Genomic DNA, 18,971 nt, shown 5'->3' with positions numbered 1-18,971 from the left:
AAAGAGGATACTTAAAATTAAAGTTATTTATCCCTCACTTGTCCTTGGGTTCTCAGGCAACTGCCATATTTTACACTATGCGATGCTAAATATTGGGCATGGAAATGACACAGCGGGCAAAGTGCCGGAAACCACTAAATGAACCACAAGCCTGAAATGTACTAAACCCAGCTGTAACTTGCACCCTGATGTGCCATCTCTAGGTGCCAACAATAGAGAGTCTTGTATTGCACACCAGTGATCATCAGATGGTAGATGACCCTGTGATAGAGCTGGATCCAGCGAGGATTAAGCTGGCCATAGACGCAAAGATCCAATCGTACGAATCATCGTATGATCGGACTTCCCCATCTCCCGACCTGCCACTAACATTCCAATCAAATAAAGTAGAAAAGAACAGATCAGCTGATGTTCTGCCCTTGACAGCAATCGTACGAAAGTTATGTTCAACCAAAGCTAGTGACAGTCTCCCTCGGAAAAATCGTACGATTGGCAATAAGCGCAGAGATATTATCGTCAGCCGACAGAAATCTTTTAACCTGTCCCAGCGACCAAACGACCGATCTCCGTGGGACGAAAAATGGCGGGGCTCTCCACACACGGTGCGAAAATCGTACAAATCCATGTCAGTGGGGGAACCCTGCCTGCAAAGTTATGTGAACAATGACACTTTTCCATGTGGCTACAGACTAGTAGAGTTCTGCGCAGTATTTTCCAACTACTTGAACATAGCCAAAACTAACCAATATAGCTCCAGCATGACTACCAGCTCACTCAGAAACCGTGCAGGCTATAATAAGTTATTAGCAATAAATACATACATTTAAGGAGAACACTATAGTTAAGAGCTCAATGATATAGTTAAGTTAGGATGATAAGAAATCGAATATGGTATTTATCGGTTTTACACAATTTTCATCTACAGTTGCTTATTTTAGCTCCTGTAGATAAACACACTCTGTATCATAGTGTTATAGTATTGGCTACACTGCTGGGACCCTTCACCTACTAGTAATTGCAGGATATGGGCACGGCAGGTCTGATAAAGGGGACATGTACTTGAACCCACAATACAGACATTTGCTGACTTCAGAAAACTGCACCTGACCTGCTACTCTCATTAGCACCCCGAGTCAGGAAAGCATAAAAAACGGAAATGACACGAGGGGCACAAGGATGGGAAGGGCAGGCAGCGGTGGGCAGGAATGTTTTCACAAACTTTCCATGAACTGCAAAAATATTTATTTGTGCATTTAAAGTCCACTGCCTGCCCAAAATACCTAATGTGGAAATCATAAACACCTTCATGCCATAGCCTTAAAGGGGAACTAAACTCCAAATTCACAGCTCACCTGATTACCAATAATCCCCTTCCTAGTTGGGAACAGATGTCCTGTGCTCAAAAATGAAGCCATTAATATGGCTGTGCAGCTCTGCAGTACTGGTAGTATCTACCATATTGGCATCTGAGGGCGGCAGTCAGGGGTGTAACTACAGAGGAAGCAGACCCTGCTGCTGGAGGGGGGCCAGGAGGTTTAGGGGCCCCACGAGGCCCTAATTCATATACAATTTCAATAAATATTGGTAAAACAGGTCAACCTCTAGACATTTTGGGGGCCTGAAAAATAATTTGCTGTGGGGCCCAGTGACATCTAGTTACACTACTGATGGAAGTTTTATGAAGGAGGCCTTTATGATAAGTACAAAAATTGCAACAAATAATTTGCAGCACGATTCTTGCTGCTAAATTCAGTGGCACCCAGATTAAAGTACCCTGGTCGGTGACTTTTTTTTTTTAAAAGGAGCAATGGCCTGGAGTAGAAGGTAAACGACTGAAATCATTAGGGATGCACTTGGATTCGGCCTGAACCCCCGAATCCTTCGCGAAAGATTCGGCCGAATACTGAACCAGAATCCTAATTTGCATATTTGTATACATTTTGTGCTTCCTTGTTTTGTGACTTAAAGTCGCTGATTTCCCTCCCCACCCCTAATTTGCATATGCAAATTCCGATTCAGTTTGGCCGTGCAGAAGGATTCAGCCGAATCCAAATCCTGCTGAAAAAGGCCGAAACCCGAACCGAATCCTGGATTTGGTGCATCCTTAGAAATCACTGGGGGACGGGAGTCTAAAAATGTGCCAACCCCAGTAATTTGACCTTTACTTCTCCTTTAAAGAAAAAGGCAGATCACGATATTGGATATTTTATTTGTTGTTTCTAAGGAGAAAGCAAAATTTCCTTTGTATGGGTTACAGGAAGCCGTTTCTGACCTTTAGTTGTAGGATCCCAGTAAAACCCACCAGGAGATGACAGTGAGACTGCAAATGCTTGCAGCAGAAAATCAAGTTGGAAACAGCATTTATGTGAATGTTACAAAATACACTGTTCAGCTTGGCTTTAATGCGAGTTCAGCTGTAAATAATACTGATCATTTTACATGGTGCAATTGGACTTTTTCTGTTAAGTGACAAGCTACAGTGATCTATTTGAATGTCACTAGTGCAGTCTCTTATACACCCATTTCAGTTGTACGGCACTGCAGGAAATGCTTCATGTGTAAAAACAAAGAACAATATACAACAGGGCTTCATGGATGTGATTATTATATGCTACAGATATATGAAGTGGGAAGGAGCACACCAAAATGTCCAGGCAATGCCTTAATTCATATGCAGATTTATTGAGTGCACAAGCTTTCGGGGTCAGAACCCCTTCCTCAGGTGCAATGCATATATCTGTGCAATATTTGGCTTGGAGGCTGCCAGGGATACGGATGCACCCAGCAAGCAAGTAAGTGGTGTGCGGCTAAACACTATTGTTGATTATTATATGCTAGTAATAGCACTCTCATTAAGGAAACAGGCTGCTGGCAGATGCTGGGAACTATACTCCTGGCTAAAATTAAGGGTTACATAAAACGATCATTAAACAGATTGGGTTTTATTTAAGGAATAATGTACCCACTACTGTAAATGATAAGGATATCAGAAGTCACTGAGGGGTTCTGTGGCCATATAAAGTCACAAGGCTACAGGCTGAGTTATACAGGGAACTCTGAGTATCACTCATGTATTATAAGAAATAATGTACCCCCTACTGTAAATGATAAGGATATCAGAAGTCACTGAGGAGTTCTGTGACCATATAAAGGCACAAGGCTGCAGGCTGAGTTATACAGGGAACTCTGAGTATCACTCATGTATTAGAATGGATAATGTACCCCCTACTGTAAATTATAAGGATATTAGAAGTCACTGAGGGATCCTGTGACCATATAAAGGCACAAGGCTACAGGCTGAGTTATACAGGGAACTCTGAGTATCACTCATGTATTATAAGGGATAATGTACCCCCCTAATGTAAATGATAAGAATATTACAAGTCACTGAGGGGGTTCTGTGACCATATAAAGGCACAAGGTTGCAGGCTGAGTTATACAGAGAACTTTAAGGGATAATGTACCCACTACTGTAAATTACAAGGATATTAGAGGTCAAAGGTCTCAGACAAGTCTAAGCTGACTTCTGACATTATATTATGGAATAGGGTGCCTATATGTACATTATCTCTTACAGGGGGGGGGGGGAGAGTGGGCCCTGATCTCTTACTGTTGTTGGGGTAGACTTTGTAAAAGTTGACGGTGCAGGACTTCAGGACTATAAATGAGGGACTGACTGTCGTCATTTGGGGGTGTTTATGATGTGTGCACATACACATCAGTGAAGGGTGAGAGGAAGCATGAAATTCCCTCTATTTAAAGCTTTTATTTATTTTATTATACTCCTACTATTGTTCAGGCAATGAGTCCTCAGTATGCTATATGGCTCTTTACAAAAAGTCCTATTCTTAGCAACTTTTTATTAGTTTTAGGGATGCACCAAATCCAGGATTCGGCCTTTTTCAGCTGGATTCGGATTCGGCCGAATCCTTCTGCACAGCCAAACCAAATCCTAATTTGCATATGTAAGTTAGGGGTGGAGAGGGAAATCGCGTGACTTTTTGTCACAAAACAATGAAGTAAAAATGTTTTCCCCTTCCCACCCTTCGGATTTGATTTGGTATTCGGCCAAATCTTTCGCGAAGGATTCGGGGGTTCGGACGAATCCAAAATAGTGGATTCTGTGCATCCCTAATTAATTTACCTTCTGCCTCTTTCCAGTTTACAATTTAAAATGTTATTGCTTTCTTTTCACCCCCTTTCTTATCCACCTTTCAGTCTCTCATTCAAACCACTGTCTGGTTGCTAAGGACAAGTAAACCCTATCAGCCAGTTAGCTGCCGAAGTTTAATATGGATGTCTAGATCATAGTAAAAGTTAATTCTAAGGTCAAATATCCCTACGGATGATCTGATTGTTGGCCCTGGGGCAGTCAAGACATTTGCCTGTCTCTCCAAACAAATCTGCCCATGGGTGGTTACGTTTTTACTGGATATTTAGAGACCAAATTTGCCATTTCTACACTAGCAACTCCATCACCTTGTCTGTTACTTCATTTATTAATTAATGTGAACGTGACATATGTTGCTTGGTTAAACACCAGGGTCTGGGAATTAGGGGTAGAGACATTTGCCTAGGGTGCAGTGGTGGTGGGGCACTAGGGATGTACATTTTCTGTTGCCTACACCAAGTCTGGGCCCTTGTTCTCCTTGTAGTTTACATCTCCCCATCCCACCGACAGTGTGTTAGTTGACTAAAGGCCATACATGGGACGACATAATTTGCCAACAGACTAAGTCAGTAGCTTATTGGGAAGTGTATGGGGCCCCCTGATCGATATCTGGCCAAAAATCAAGCAGATGTCAATCAGCCAGGTGTAAGAATCCCGCTGGATTGAGGACCGAACCAATGCGGTCCTCGGTCCAACTGCATGTATTCTTGGCATTGTGATCACGATCGGATCAGCCCAATATCGCCCGTCTCTGCATGTATGGCCGCCTTAACTTGATTTAGTTGCTTGACCCGGCACGGTTAAACACAGATATTCCCCTATGTGTATTATGTCAACAGTGAGATCTAGTCATTGTTGGGGGGGGGGGACTCATCTCTATTTAGCGCTACAGTCGCCTTTGCCAAGATCAGTAACAATGTGTAGCAGGAAGGCCCAGAATCCCAGAATTCCTGGCCTCTCGCAAACTATATCACTATGAACAAACATAAATGTGTATAAATCTTTTTATGTATTCAATTAATGAGCAAAAAGAAAAGCATGTGATATATAAAAGCTAATAATAATAATAATAATAATAACTGCCTGCTTTGTTACAGATTTATGTAAAACAATGTAACTTGATATCAGAGATAAATTGTAACAAAATATCTTTGTCGTTATCTGTGCATCCATACATACATGTGTAACTATGTACACAGATACATACAATGTATGAACAAACCCACAATGCAAACATGTGATCCTTACCATGCAATTGCATTGCTGTCAGTCTAGTACAGAAGGCATGGCCAGCCTGTCACCCTCCTGCTGAACTGCAACTCCCAGCATCCCTTGCAGGGCAGATGAGTTTTAATTCAGCCGCGGCTGTAGCCTGACTTTCACTGATAACTATACAGTATACAAGCAGTCCAGCAATCTGTATGTTTCTATTGTACAGCCCTGCAGAATATGTTGGGGTGTTATTAATACTTATTAGCAATAATAATGAGCCCGGCCATGTAGGAAAGTTATGAACAGTCTGAATATACAGATATGAGGTATAGAAAAGATCGAGTCTTACCTGCTCCTTCCACTTTATCTGCCCCTCTACTCCATGTAACCTGCCTTGTCTCCAGCTTCACCTGGAAGGTCCTCCTCTCTGGCTTTTGGGACTTTTTGGAGTAGAAGAGGGTCATGACAGTGCCCACTTCCAAACTCCGGCACAGATGGGTGAGCTCAGCCTCGCTTTGCCCACCTGCAGCGAATCCATTGATAAGAGGCAGAGATTCCATGCTGCTCCTGCTGTACATCCACCAAGTCAGGGAAGAAGAATCAGCGTCCAGGTTCCTCCAGGCAGGTCACCGCTCCTCCAGCCATGAGAGGACAATGCAAATCAGCAAGTGGCTGTGCCTGTGAAATCAAACCCGGGACTGGTGTGAGGAGTGGGCTAGCAAACACATTTCCACCCCCTCTATTGTTATAAACTGAGCTTAAGAGCTGAGATCTGCCTCCCTCCTCCTCCTCCTCTTCCTCCCTCCTGTGCAGGCAGAGATCACAGTAAAATAATGTGCACAGAGCTCACACACTCAGGAAGTCTGGCTCATATTCTCCTGCTGCAGATCTCTTGCAGATACCCAAGCTAATGCACCTACCAGGGGGCTCAGATGCAGGAGGGAGAGTGAGTGCCATATCAGTTGCCAATCAATACAAACCCACCCAATGGCTCCTTGCAGTATCCTGCTTAACGTGAATCCATAGAGATTCCAGTGGGATTAAAAGCAGAAAGGAACTGCAGCCAGTCCACCCCCTCCTCTCTTTCCTGGGACTGCCTCTTAAAGGCATAATCCAGTTTTCTGGATCTCCCCTCTGGGTATGCTAGTCATGGCCCTGTACATCTGGACTGGGGGCCCCTCTGCTGGAAGGAGGAGTGGGGTGCTAATATGGAATGGGCTGCACTCTCTCTTAGCTCTCTTAGTAACAGGGGTCTGGCCACAGCACCCCATAGAGGAGAGAGGAGAGAATGGCACAGCGTTTCAAATGAAAGACATGGTGCATTACTATCACACGTGGGATGTTTAGATGGGTTTTAATGGTTAGATTTATTCTCATTAGATAAAACTCCTTAGATAAATCATGTAGTAAATGTCACTTATACCAGATTAGTGAAAGTGTATATAGTGGTTTTGACAGCGGGTTGCAATGGGCAGTATTGAATATTTGTATAGGTAAGCGAAGGGGTGGGAGGGGGGATGCATGTCTAGTCCATAATGCTGAACAGTGATGCTGGGGAATAGAATTAAACTGGTGACATAGCTAAACAAGCATATATTTCCCCAATATTAAAGATTGAGGTGTTCAAAATCAGGATCGTTTAGAACTGGGATCAAGCAATTAAAAAATCACAGATATGGAAATGCAGGCTGCTAAAAGGAGAACTGCATCAACGAACTAACGTGGTCCTTGTCTCAATTGGATTTTTAAACCTGATCAATATCTGAATTATTTTCAGCCAGATATTGGTTCAGCAGGCCCATTGGAGGGCATCATACACAGGCTGATAAACTGCCAACTTGGTCCAGAATCGGCAGCTTGTATTGGTCCGTTTATGACCACCTTTAGGGCTCTCACACACATGTTTTTTTAATGTGTTTCACGCAGGGGCGTGGTGCAATAATGAGGTGATTGGAGGAACTTGCCTCAGACAGCAGCACAGAAGAAGTAGCCAGGAGTGGTAAAAAGTAGGGATGCACTGAATCCAGGATTCGGTTCGGGATTCGGCCAGGATTTGGCCTTTTTCAGCAGGATTCGGATTCGGCCAAATCCTTCTGACCGAATCCGATTTGCATATGCAAATTAGGGGCGGGAGGGAAATCACGTGACTTTTTGTCAGAAAACAAGGAAGTAAAACATTTTCCCCTTCCCGCCCCTAATTTGCATATGCAAATTATTTGCATATGCAAATTATAATTTGCATATGCAAATTAGTGTTCGGATTTGGTTCGGTTTTCGGCCAAATCTTTCACAAAGGATTCGGGGGTTCGGCGGAATCCAAAATAGTGGATTCGGTGCATCCCTAGTAAAAAGTCGTTCCTGGAAGAGCTAGAAATTCGGCTCTTGTGGTGCAAGAGAGTGCAGTTGCACTCTCTGCACTAGCGGTGCCCCCAACCCTCAGACCCCTTGTTAGTAAATGGGTACTTAGATTTATTCCTTTTCATATTGAGTTTAATGAAAGGAGGTTAGAGGATTTCAGCACATGCCTGCCCAATGTGTGCTAACACCTGAATTACTGTATGTATCCTGATAAAAACTTGGTTGCCTATATAACTCAAACGTATCCATGAAAATGTGCATACACATGACGTTCTATGATCATGCTTATTTCCAGACAGAGTAAATCTGCTTCTTTCTTTAATTTACGATGTGTGGGTTGTGTGCTGTCTCAAGGCTGCATTTATAAGTATTCCTACAAGAGATATTTTTAGTGGGTTGGTAGGAACAGCATTGGCCAGTACAACATGCATGTGTGTTACTATCATTGGACTTGGTTGACCAGATCAGCCCCTCCTTTTTTAAAATTAAAAAAAGCTCTTATGAAACATGTAGTCTACAGGGCTGAAATACAGTATGTGATAGACACATTATCCCTTTGGTACACACTGACCATTGCAAACAAAAACAGGGTGAAAGTGTGATGGAATGCTGAACAAAGGGGTAACATTCTGGGAAGGTGTGAAAGGGAATGGGTGAGCAAGTAGTGGAACTGGTGAGCCCCTATTCATGGGAAGGTCATAAGTGGCCCATAAGACAATATTTTGGATTAAAGCGAACAATATAGGGCAGGGTTTGGCTGATGAAATTTTAGGGGAGTGTTTATAGTTTTACTGCAACTCTAAGTGATCTCAGCCTGAGAATGTTAGCATAGAATACAGAGTTGTTATGAGCTGGTGGTTGATACCTGGACCAAATGATTGGATCAGCCCAGTCCGGCTCACCATCTGGCTTAACACATTGATCTTAACATGTATGGCCAACAGGCCTGAGATTCAAAATAGGCCCTGGCTTTTCAAGTACACAGAGGCCCAAACAGCCCCCACCAGCCCAATAAATAGTGACTGTTTATGGCAACTTACAGAGGCCCCTCTGGCATTTTGCTTCGTTCTCCATATTCAGGAGCCAAGCAGAATGTCCAGAAGGATTTCTATCCCAGCATTGCATTAGGAAGTGCCAGTGATTTCCAATGAGGAAGAAGCTGTCTGGGGCTAAATTCCAACCCAGGAGAGACCATTGTCAGAGATCGGTTTTGCTTCCATAGAGAGAGAGAGGGAAAGACTCCTCTGTCTCCTTCCACCTTGTGTGGGATGCTCGGGAAAGCTGCCAGACGTCACTTATTATGTCACTGCCTTTTAAAATAGGCTAGCCACTCCCCCACCGTTAACCCTCTCAGAGCTGGAACGTTTTTTTTTTGTTCGTTTTTTAGAATTCTACAGAATTTTGCCTATGTTTTTTAACATACACTAAGCAATTTGCCTTTGCCGTTTTTATTGTATTTATATGGATCTGTTCATGAGTGCCAACGAGATTTTAAATGGAACTTGTCACCTTCATCATAACAATCAATCAGGTTTTGCACTATGACAAGAAACCAGAGCACCCAGAGGAAAGCCACACAGACCCAGGAAGAACAAGGGAAATTGCCCTATCCTGTGTGCTGTCATTATGTTTGCAGTAGGCACTGGTGGGTTAATCCCCTGCCATGCAAAAGACAGGAAATGACACGCAAACTAAATAAAGACACTCCCTCGGATCCTACCAATGGTTCTTTCTGTTAGCAGGACCCACACAAAGCATCCTCCCCCCTCACCACTCCAGCCAACAGAAAGACCGGGAAAGCTGTGCCCACTGCCTTGTTTTAGTCCATGAAGAGTAAATAACATCACGTATGACAAGTTTTGTTTTCTTTGGCACCAGCAGGAGTCTTATAAGTAGGTGCTTGAAGGTCCACTGAAAGGCCAACATGGCAACGATCTGACTCTTGACAGATTCCAGCTCTTTCTGGACAGAATATTTGTACAACTTAATACCTTCTCATAGGAACCCATTTTAACCATGCCTTTCAGAAAACAAGGGCTAGTTTTTTCGGCAAGGAAGTTAGTGAAGACAGCAAGCTTGACAGGTACTTTCCAACCTAAGGAGAACAACTGAGTAACCAATATATTCAGCCACCAAAGGAATACGATTAGCAACCCCCCCCCTATTCTTCCTGGACCACAGTGGTCCCTTTAAGTGAAACCTAGTTTGAGATATGAAAGATTATCTTTGAAAGATTGAGCTGAATGTACTGAAAAAACCTTGGTAAAGTTCTTGGTGTCTAAAATAAACTCAAGAAACTTGAACTGCTGTGACAGAAGAAGAAAAGAAGCTTGATCTGTTCATCACTTCACCAAAAACTTCATGAAATGTTAAGATGCATTGAACTGAAATCAATTAGCTCTTCAGCAGCATATATCCCTTGTTAATAGTAAGATAATATGAATCTGCAGAGATTTTGAAGATGGTGGTTTGATTAAGTTGTTCTCCTGGTACACAAATACTGAGCTTAGATTATGAGCTGTTTCAGGAGGGAAAATACTATTTTGCTCTGCCTCGTTGATTTTGTTTATATTCCAGCCTGGTGCTACTGTTCCCTGGACAAATCCACTACAGTGTGGCTTTTACACCTCTATAAATGTTGGACTTCTACGACTTATAACCAAGCTGACTTGGTAAGAAGAAGATGTAGAGGAGCTGCCCAGAATAACCTGTTTATGTTTGGCTGTTTCTCCTCTTCATATGTCATCTTTGATAATACACCAGACACTGTTTTGTATCTTATGTTCAGTGGCAGAAATCCAGGCCTTTGTGATAATCTGATATAAACTGGCTCTGAACAATAGGTATTATTCAAAGGAAAGTGAGCAGAGTTTGTGGAAAAGTGTATCACCAAACAAATATCTCAACCACAAACTCAGGCCTATAGCTTCAGCTGTGAGCTTAATAATAGAACTAATGTGCTAGCTTACACTTCTAGTGAGTCCTTTAATTGTTTAATTCAATATTCTGGATCCAGACCTAACAAGCAATGTAATCAATAAGCAATATAGACTCTGCTGCTGTGAATATAGTTTCTTTAGACCAGAACCATGATGCTATTCCATAGTACCTTTAAAGGATACACCCTCATTCACAATCAAAGTTGCGGGTCAGACGACTCTGGTTATGGGTAGATTGTAAAGCTGCCCATGAACACCAAACCCTTGGGCTGATCGGATGACAATAGGCCCTTATTCAGGCCGTCAGAAGACTAGTTGATGCAGTCCATGCTCCAATGGGACTACTGGACAACTGAAGAGAAATTCATCACAGCACCTTCTGGGTCCAGAGTGATTTGGTATAACCCTGGAGGACCTTGATCCAGATGAATTTTGCTCCACAACCATATTGGACATGAACCAAAAGTCAGATAAAGTGGTCCAGCTAAAAGTCACCAATTTTGTCCTCCTGGCCTAGTCGACAGCTTATCAGCCAGTGTATGGGGCCCTCCTGTTGATGCAGAACAGCCTGCATTTACTGTTACTGATTTGATTCTCTATAGCAGTGGTCCCCAACCAGTAGCTCACGAGCAACATGTTGCTCACCAACCCCTTGGATGTTGCTCCCAGTGGCCTCAAAGCAGGTGCTTATTTTTGAATTCTAGGCTTGGAGGCAGGGCTGGAACTAGGGGTAGGCAGAGTAGGCGCCCGCCTAGGGCGCCATCATGGGAGGGGGCGCTCTTTTAATAGTTCATTTTATAAACTGCCTGTTCTTCCCCGTGAGTCGTACTGCGGGCAGAAGCACTTCCCACCTCCCTCTGGCAGCTGCTGGCACAGGTACATATTTGTGGGCAATATCTTGGTTGCTACTTGCACAGGTAAACAGATGATATGGGGCAATATGATGGATTTTGGCTGCTGCTGGCACAGATACATATTTGGGGGCAATATGATGGATTTTTGGCTGCCGCTGGCAAAGGTACAGATTGGGGGTAACAATATGATGGATGTTTTGGCTTATGCTGGCACAGGTACAGATTGGGAGCTTGGGAGCAATCTGAGGAATTGAATGCCGTTGGCACAGGTACAAATGGGCGCAATATGATAGGTGTTGGCACAGGTACATGAGGCAACACAATGGCTGCTAGAACAGGTACAGGGGACAATGTAAATGGTACGGTGGGAAATGGTAATGCAGGACCAGGTGGGAGGGGCACTGATTGAAGCCCTTGCCTAGGGTGCCAAAATTCCTTGGCCCGCCCCTGCTTGGAGGCAATTTTTGGTTGCATAAAAACCAGGTGTTCTGCCAAATAGAGCCTCCTGTAGACTGCCAGTTCATATAGGGGCTACCAAACAGCCAATAACAGCCTTTATTTGACATCCCCATGGACTTTCTCATGCTTGTGTTACTCTCCAAGTCTTTTTTACATTCAAATGTGGCTTACCAGTAAAAAAGGTTTTGGACCCCTGCTCTATAGCCTCAAGGTGGGCATGTCAGGGATGAATCTGCTCCTAAACTCCAAAACCAACCTGCATGTCTGTAACCTGCTAGTATGGGTGCAGACCTACAGATCTACATGGGACTACACTATGCATTTCCAGATCCACAAAAGCAGCAGTGGCTTTCCCTGGTGAGATACAAAATCATTACCGTATTGTTTTTAGGACATGTAGCTGGGTTAAACACATCTTTATTAGCAAATGGATATTCCCGGGAGAGAATGCTGATCATTTTATCAGTGCAAGGCAAACATAGACAAAGCTAGAATAAAAAGAATACGAATAAGAAAAGGTGGTTACAGTTTTCTGTCAATTGGAGTGCCTGGGTGCTATAGAGGAAACAAGTCATGGCAACCTCAGTTCTGCCTTTATATTTCCCTTTATATTTCCTCTTGTCCAGGATGAATTGGCACATCTGGTTGGATACAGTGAAGAATATTACCCGTGACACAATAAATCTCTTGCACTAAAATCCGGTGTGCCTGATTTCTGGTCTCTTTGTACCACACTCACAGGATGTTTTTTTTTAACTGCATAGCGCCTTCTTGTGGCATGCTCTTATTAATGCATTCCTTCTGCAGCTAAATAGCAGAAATCTGCAATAATACAAACGTTATTTACGATTATTGTTAGCAAGAAGTGATAAAGCAGCAGCATATTTCACAGAAACCTACATTACTGTATGTGTTCAGGGTTTGATAGGGGCTAGAAAGGCCTAGAAATTAAATACAGTATCAAACCCTAAAAAATGTATATATTTGCCATATTTTATGAATTACAGTTATTGAACCAGTTTAAAGGTTCAGCATCTCTATAGAAGTAATGATCCAGGCCTTCAAAGTTGTCACAGGGGTTTCCCATCTTGGATTTTTTTGGGAATGTCTGACACATACATATTCAGTGGGCTCTGAAAGCTGATGCTGATGCTATGGGGCTGATTATTACATTCTGATGTGAATTGGGCTGGTTCTGAGCTGATTAGTATTTACTAAGCGTAGAAGTAGAAGGTAGGGGAGCACCATACATCAAAATATAGTCATAGAAAAATGGTGTGCAGGGTCAAGTGATTTAGTCAAGTAATAAGCAAAAAGAGAAAGACCTGACCATATAATTGCACCTTCGCATCTGTTACATCCAAATTGGATGTAACAGATGGGAAGGTGCAATTATATGGTCAGTACTTACTAATCAGCCTCAGCCTTATATGGTGACATTTCTATTCTATGTGTACTGTATATTGTGAGTGGGTCCCTAAGCTCAGTAGGTGACAGCAGCACAGAGCATGTGCAGTGAATCAGCAGAAAAGAAGATGGGGAGCTACTGGGGCATCTTTGGAGGCACAGATCTTTATGCTAAAGGGCTGTGGTTGCCAGGCTCGGACTGGCAATCTGTGGGTTCTGGCAAATGCCAGAGGGGCTGCTATAAGATGCCATAGAAAGTCAGTATTTAGTGGGCTGGTGTGGGCTGATTGGTCCTCTGTGTACCTGAAATGGCAGGGTACATTAGTCCAGACTTTCAGGCTGCAGCACTAATATTAAAATCCTATTGAGGCGATTTTTAAGGGGGTTTGAAAAGAATTTTGGATATTATGCCCTTCAAATCAGGAACGACCGGTAAAGTTGAGAAGGCTGCTGGCAGCAATCCACATAATTATATATCGGCTGGTGGGGGTGGTAACAAAAGGGGGTGGTCCATGATGCAAAAGGGGGTGGAGCAACATACCATGATGCAAAAAGGGGTGGAGCAACATCGCATGATGACCAGAAGGCTGAAAAAAACGTAAGTTCTTAACGAATTGGGGGCGGGCCAAGGGCTTTTTTTAAGGGTATTACAAATTTACTGGAAACTACATTGATTGTGTGGATGCACAATAAACACTAATTAGCAGGTATCCTGCCTTAAGCTTCTTGATTCACATACTCGACATTTGAATCTATTGCGGGTGAATTTGTAATACTGGCCCGGGCCTTGGAAGGTGTTTTACCGGCTGGGCTGGTAACATATAGGAACCATAATAACATGGGTACAATGCAGTGCTTGTATAACATTGTGTTTTTTACAGAGTATAAATGTGTTATTTACCCTTTGCTCCTGTCTTCCCCGACAGATGATGAGATCAGTTTTGGAGGGGCTGCAAAGCAAATTGTTGGCAGAGGAAAATGAGCCGGAAGAATATACTGTGTATGTATTTTACAATTTATTTTCCATTCCAGTTTATGACACATAAGAACAATATTTATATAGTAAACAATGTATGTAGTCAGTCAGAGCACTGCCATTTCCAAAATGATAGAGCAAGTAGCCAGTTAAAATTAGCTTTCCTCCTGAGCAATGTCTAGATGAGTGATCCCCAACCAGTAGCTCCTGAGCAACATGTTGCTCTCCAACCCCTTGGATGTTGCTCCCAGTGGCCTCAAAGCAGGTGCTTATTTTTGAATTCCAGGCTTGGAGGCAAGTTTTGGTTGTATAAAAACCAGGTGCACTGCCAAACTGAGTCTCAATGTAGGCTGACAATCCACATAGGGGCTACTAAATGACCAATCACAGCCCTTATTTGGCACCCCAAGAACATTTTTCATGGTAGTGTTGCTCCCCAACTCCTTTTACTTCTGAATGTTGCTCACGGGTTCAAAAGTTTGGGGATCCCTGGTCTAGATGAAGGCACCAATGCCGAGCCCTTCATGATTTCACGGTTTCATATTCCCCTGCTTTTTTCGTGGACTACAGCCGTCACCACATTCTCCCAGAATTCCTCAGCTGCAGCCTACAATTAGACATCTATTGGGGTTAAACAGAAAAAGTCACATATACAACCAGTTGAAGTGTGGCTTTGCAGTAGTATAAATTGTGAGTTAAGTACCATTCATGCCAGGCAAAGAGTGGGGAGAAATAGGTTCTATACAATGGCCTCAACACAAGAAAGCTTTCATCCCATTTTTCACTAAAATTTGAGCTGGTCTGTCAGTTTGCTCTGATCTGCCCACACAATATACTAAATGCCCCCCCCCCACATCAAAGGAGTAGGTGTTGGTGCTCTCTACTCATTGAGATGAAGCCTATCCCTCCAACAGAGCATGGAACCTACTCAGCTTAGTAACCACCCACATTTGTTACGATAGACACAGGTTTGTAGCAGGTATAAAGTCATCGCTCAGGTAAAGACTATCAGGGTCTATTATTCCTCCAGTTATTATATTTGTAGTCTCAACACTACACTGAATTTGTTTTCCATATTTTCCCCTTTAGGATCAGTCAAGTTGAGGAAAAGGAGGAAGACCACCTACAGGAAGGTGAACAACATCAGGAGGAACCAAAAGAGAACGAAGAGAAACAACAGGTGGTGCAGCAACAGGAGGAGGAACAACATCTGGAACAGGATGAACAGCTGGAAGGACAGCAGGAACAAGAGGAAGATGTTCCTGCTGAACAACATCGGCCAACCCTGAGAAGAAGGGTTACACTCAGACTCCAAAGGATTTGGGTAATATATCTAATTACTGGCTTTCTATTTTCATATGCTAATGCACCTTGTTGGCTCTCATGTACTTTATAGCCTTCCAGTCAGGCTGTCTGCCCAAATGATTGGAGATGTTGAAAGGCTGTCATAGTGTTGCCCTTGTATGCCCTCTGTATTTTTTGCATGTGGCCTGATCAGTCAGAGAATTTCCCCAACTGGCCAGGGTATGGCTGTCTATAGGTTATACTAGGTTGCAGCTCTGAGCAGAGATCTGATCTCAAGATAGCACTGCTGTTTCTCTAGTAGGCCAATAAGCGGGAGGTATGGTAACTCTCATAGGGCTGATATAGCTCTGCCTTCATCTTCTTCATTGGAAATGGGTTTTCTCAATAGGAACTAGACTCGCATGAGCTGATCAATATAAGAATTAAAGGTAAAAGCTGATATGCTGATAAATTATCTTATGTCATTAAAACAAATCATTTGCCTGTAATTTATTCTTATTTGAGGGTTTCACACATTCACTGTCCCTCCCTCCCACACATACGTACATATAAAGCCATGATTCAGGGAGTAATACTGCCAATTGGAGTCAGGAAGGAATTTTTTCCCTTAAGTGCAGATTGGCCGAGCACTCTAGGCAATGTCGGACTGGCCCACCGGGATACCAGGAAAAGTCCCGGTGGGCCCAGGTGTCAGTGGCCCTCATGCTGCTAAACATTTGGCCTATTTCATGGCCATTCCCTAATCTATAAAAACAAAGGAATAATAGATTATAGTATATAAAGAAAAGAGACTAGGAGAATAGAGGTTGGGTAAGGAAAGGAAGAATAATAGTACTGAGAGTGGGTCTAAGGTTTTTTTGGTGGGACCCTGGTGTCCCAGTCTGACACTGTTCTAGGGTTTTTGCCTTCCTCTGAATCATTGTCTGTTAGGGATGCCCAGCCCAAATTCCAACCACCAGCCAGATACCATACCAGACATTTAGGGGCATATTTATCAAAGGTCGCAGTTCAAAGTTAAAAAAACGTCGAATTCAAAAAGACCAACGGTATGGTGGAGGAAGTTTTTTGGGGTCGAAGTAGCGCTATTTCGAGTCAAAGTTTTTTTTTACTTTGACCTTCGATCTCTGAAACTCCCCCAATTGCCTCCATATAGGTTCTAGGAAGTCACCCATAGGCTAAAACAGCACTTCGGCAGCTCTTAGGTGGCGAATGGTCAAAGTTCTAAAGAGACAGTACGTCCAAAAAATTCGACCTTTGAATTTCGAAGTTTTTTCAAATTCGAATCAAAGTTGGAATATTCTGTCGTCGAAGTACACAAAAAATTGAAACTTCACCTCGACCTTTGATAAATCTAGTATATGAATGTGCTTTATCTAGGGAAATGCTTATACTAGATTGATTTTGGTTATGAGACTATGGTGAGGGGATTCCTGCTAATGCAATGATGGAGTATTACATTTTTTATTCAACCTACAATGCACACTCTATTGTTTGCTAGGCCATATGTCCTGCATGGAGACTACTGGAGCACTGCTGGAGACAATAAAAGCAAACAGTTGGCGGGTGCATCAGTTTGAGTTTTGTATATATTAAGAGATAAAATTGAACTCCCTGATGTTCTCTTTTCTAAGTTCAGTTTAGGCTGAAACATGGTTTCATTATTATTAACCATAGCAGGAGCCACTAAGTACTAGTTCTTATTCTTTGTTCTTGTATTTAATTAGCTGCTCTCTTTCCCTTGGTCAGAAAAGCAGAAATCTAGGCCAGCGGAAGTTGTACAAAGTGGTTTAACAGGACAAGAGATATGCCTGGGGCACTGTATCTCCTAATAGCATCTTAGTCAGGACATGGCCATGCCCAGGGAATAGAAACAGTAGAAGTGTAGATATCGGGGATCTTTGCCCATATAAGCACTTGGGGGGGACAGTCCAATTGCCCATTGGAAAGGCCAATAACATTATATATATATATATATATATATATATATATATATATACACAAAAGCCATGAATATCCTGTAAATTATATCCTTATAAACGGTGAGTTCTGATGTCATCAGTTATAAACGGTGAGTTCTGATGTAATTTCACGACTCACTGAAACTGTATTATAATAAATAAAGTACCCCCGTTGCAAAATATGAGGATATTAGAAGTTATATGGTCATGAAACTCCTCGGTAACTTATAATATCCTTGTATTTTACAAGAGGGGGTACTTTATTCACTATATATACTGCATCCATGTTACTGATCCACGTCTCCAGCACATTTCTATGCAATATAATAGAATGAGTGATGTCACTTCTGCCGGCTAATGTTGGAAGTGATGCCACAATAGTCACATGGCAAACCCACATTATCTATTATCCACCCTAAAGACGGACATGGGCAAGAAAGACCAAGATGGTGGTCAAATGGCCAAAGCAACTGTAACATCGGGCAGTGGGATGTACAAATGTAATGAGGGTTTTTTGATTTTGGCACTTGTCAGTGATTTACTCTTTTTTTCTCCTTTAAGTTCAGTAACTCAGGAATAAAAGTGTTTGTTTATCCATTTATACTATGGGGGTTTATACTAAGTAGTACATTTTTTAGGCTCCTTTTCCTCTCCTCACCTCTCAGAGTGCACATTGACATGGCTTGGGGCTGTCAGAGCAGACACATGGGGTACATTCTGGTAAGGAAATAGTAAACTTTCATTCTCACACTAAAATCTGTCTCACACATTGGCTAGGAGCATAGGTGCAAATGTGCATACAAATTACTGGTCCGCATCTACCTTCGTGGTGGCCCTCCGTCGACCGGACTCCGCTCCAGACACAATGACAACGTCCAAAGTAACAATAGATAGACGGGAGCCTTAACAACCACGGGTAGTGTTTGAATAAAAAAAGTCTTTATTATAGCCTGACAATAAACCAAAAGTGTAATATGTAAATTTTAAACCATAGAATTCTTAATGAATCAGATGAAAATTGAGCATAGGACTGGCCAGATATGGGATGACTTTGACGTAGTTGGCCAGCTTAAATATATTGCAATATATGGACAAACAATCCCTGTTTTGTTTAAAGGGTAAGGCATTTTTCAGTAGCAGTATGCACAAAATGTCGCTGTCTTAAATATATTGATAATGGGTTGAGTGCTGAGGAATCTTGTATTTGTCTAAATTTTAAAGGGTATATTGTTTTAATTGTATACACTATATAAGGCAGAGAGCTAGGACTAGACTCCACCTCTGATGAATTGACAAAGAGAGGCACGAAACGCGTCAGGTGACTAGACACGT

The 18,971-nt window shown here is 42.5% G+C and overlaps 2 protein-coding genes across 4 annotated transcripts in view; one reads left to right on the top strand and one right to left on the bottom strand.

The window, feature by feature from the left end:
* Positions 1 to 6,523, bottom strand: part of plcg1.L (phospholipase C gamma 1 L homeolog) — a 60,181-nt gene extending 53,658 nt beyond the window's left edge. Inside the window, exons 1-2 of one of the 3 annotated variants that reach the window (XM_018234170.2) lie at positions 6,368 to 6,523; positions 5,733 to 6,061 (exon numbers count right to left, since the gene is read on the bottom strand). In XM_018234170.2, coding sequence (XP_018089659.1) covers positions 5,733 to 5,961 — 229 coding nt within the window. In that variant the 5' untranslated portion in view covers positions 5,962 to 6,061; positions 6,368 to 6,523. 3 annotated transcript variants of the gene reach the window in all.
* A 7,313-nt stretch (positions 6,524 to 13,836) lies between these two features.
* LOC121398315 (transcription factor TBF1-like) lies at positions 13,837 to 15,900 on the top strand. The gene is made up of 2 exons (XM_041577408.1): positions 13,837 to 14,400; positions 15,466 to 15,900. Exons 1-2 carry the CDS (start codon positions 14,327 to 14,329, stop codon positions 15,770 to 15,772), a joined length of 381 nt encoding a protein of 126 aa, XP_041433342.1. The 5' UTR covers positions 13,837 to 14,326; the 3' UTR covers positions 15,773 to 15,900.
* The last annotated feature ends 3,071 nt before the right edge of the window (positions 15,901 to 18,971 follow it).

This window comes from Xenopus laevis, chromosome 9_10L, assembly GCF_017654675.1.
Source record: "Xenopus laevis strain J_2021 chromosome 9_10L, Xenopus_laevis_v10.1, whole genome shotgun sequence".
Classification (NCBI taxonomy): Eukaryota; Metazoa; Chordata; class Amphibia; order Anura; family Pipidae; genus Xenopus; species Xenopus laevis.
Note: the sequence above shows the minus strand (reverse complement) of the source record. Positions and strands in the feature narration are given on the sequence as shown.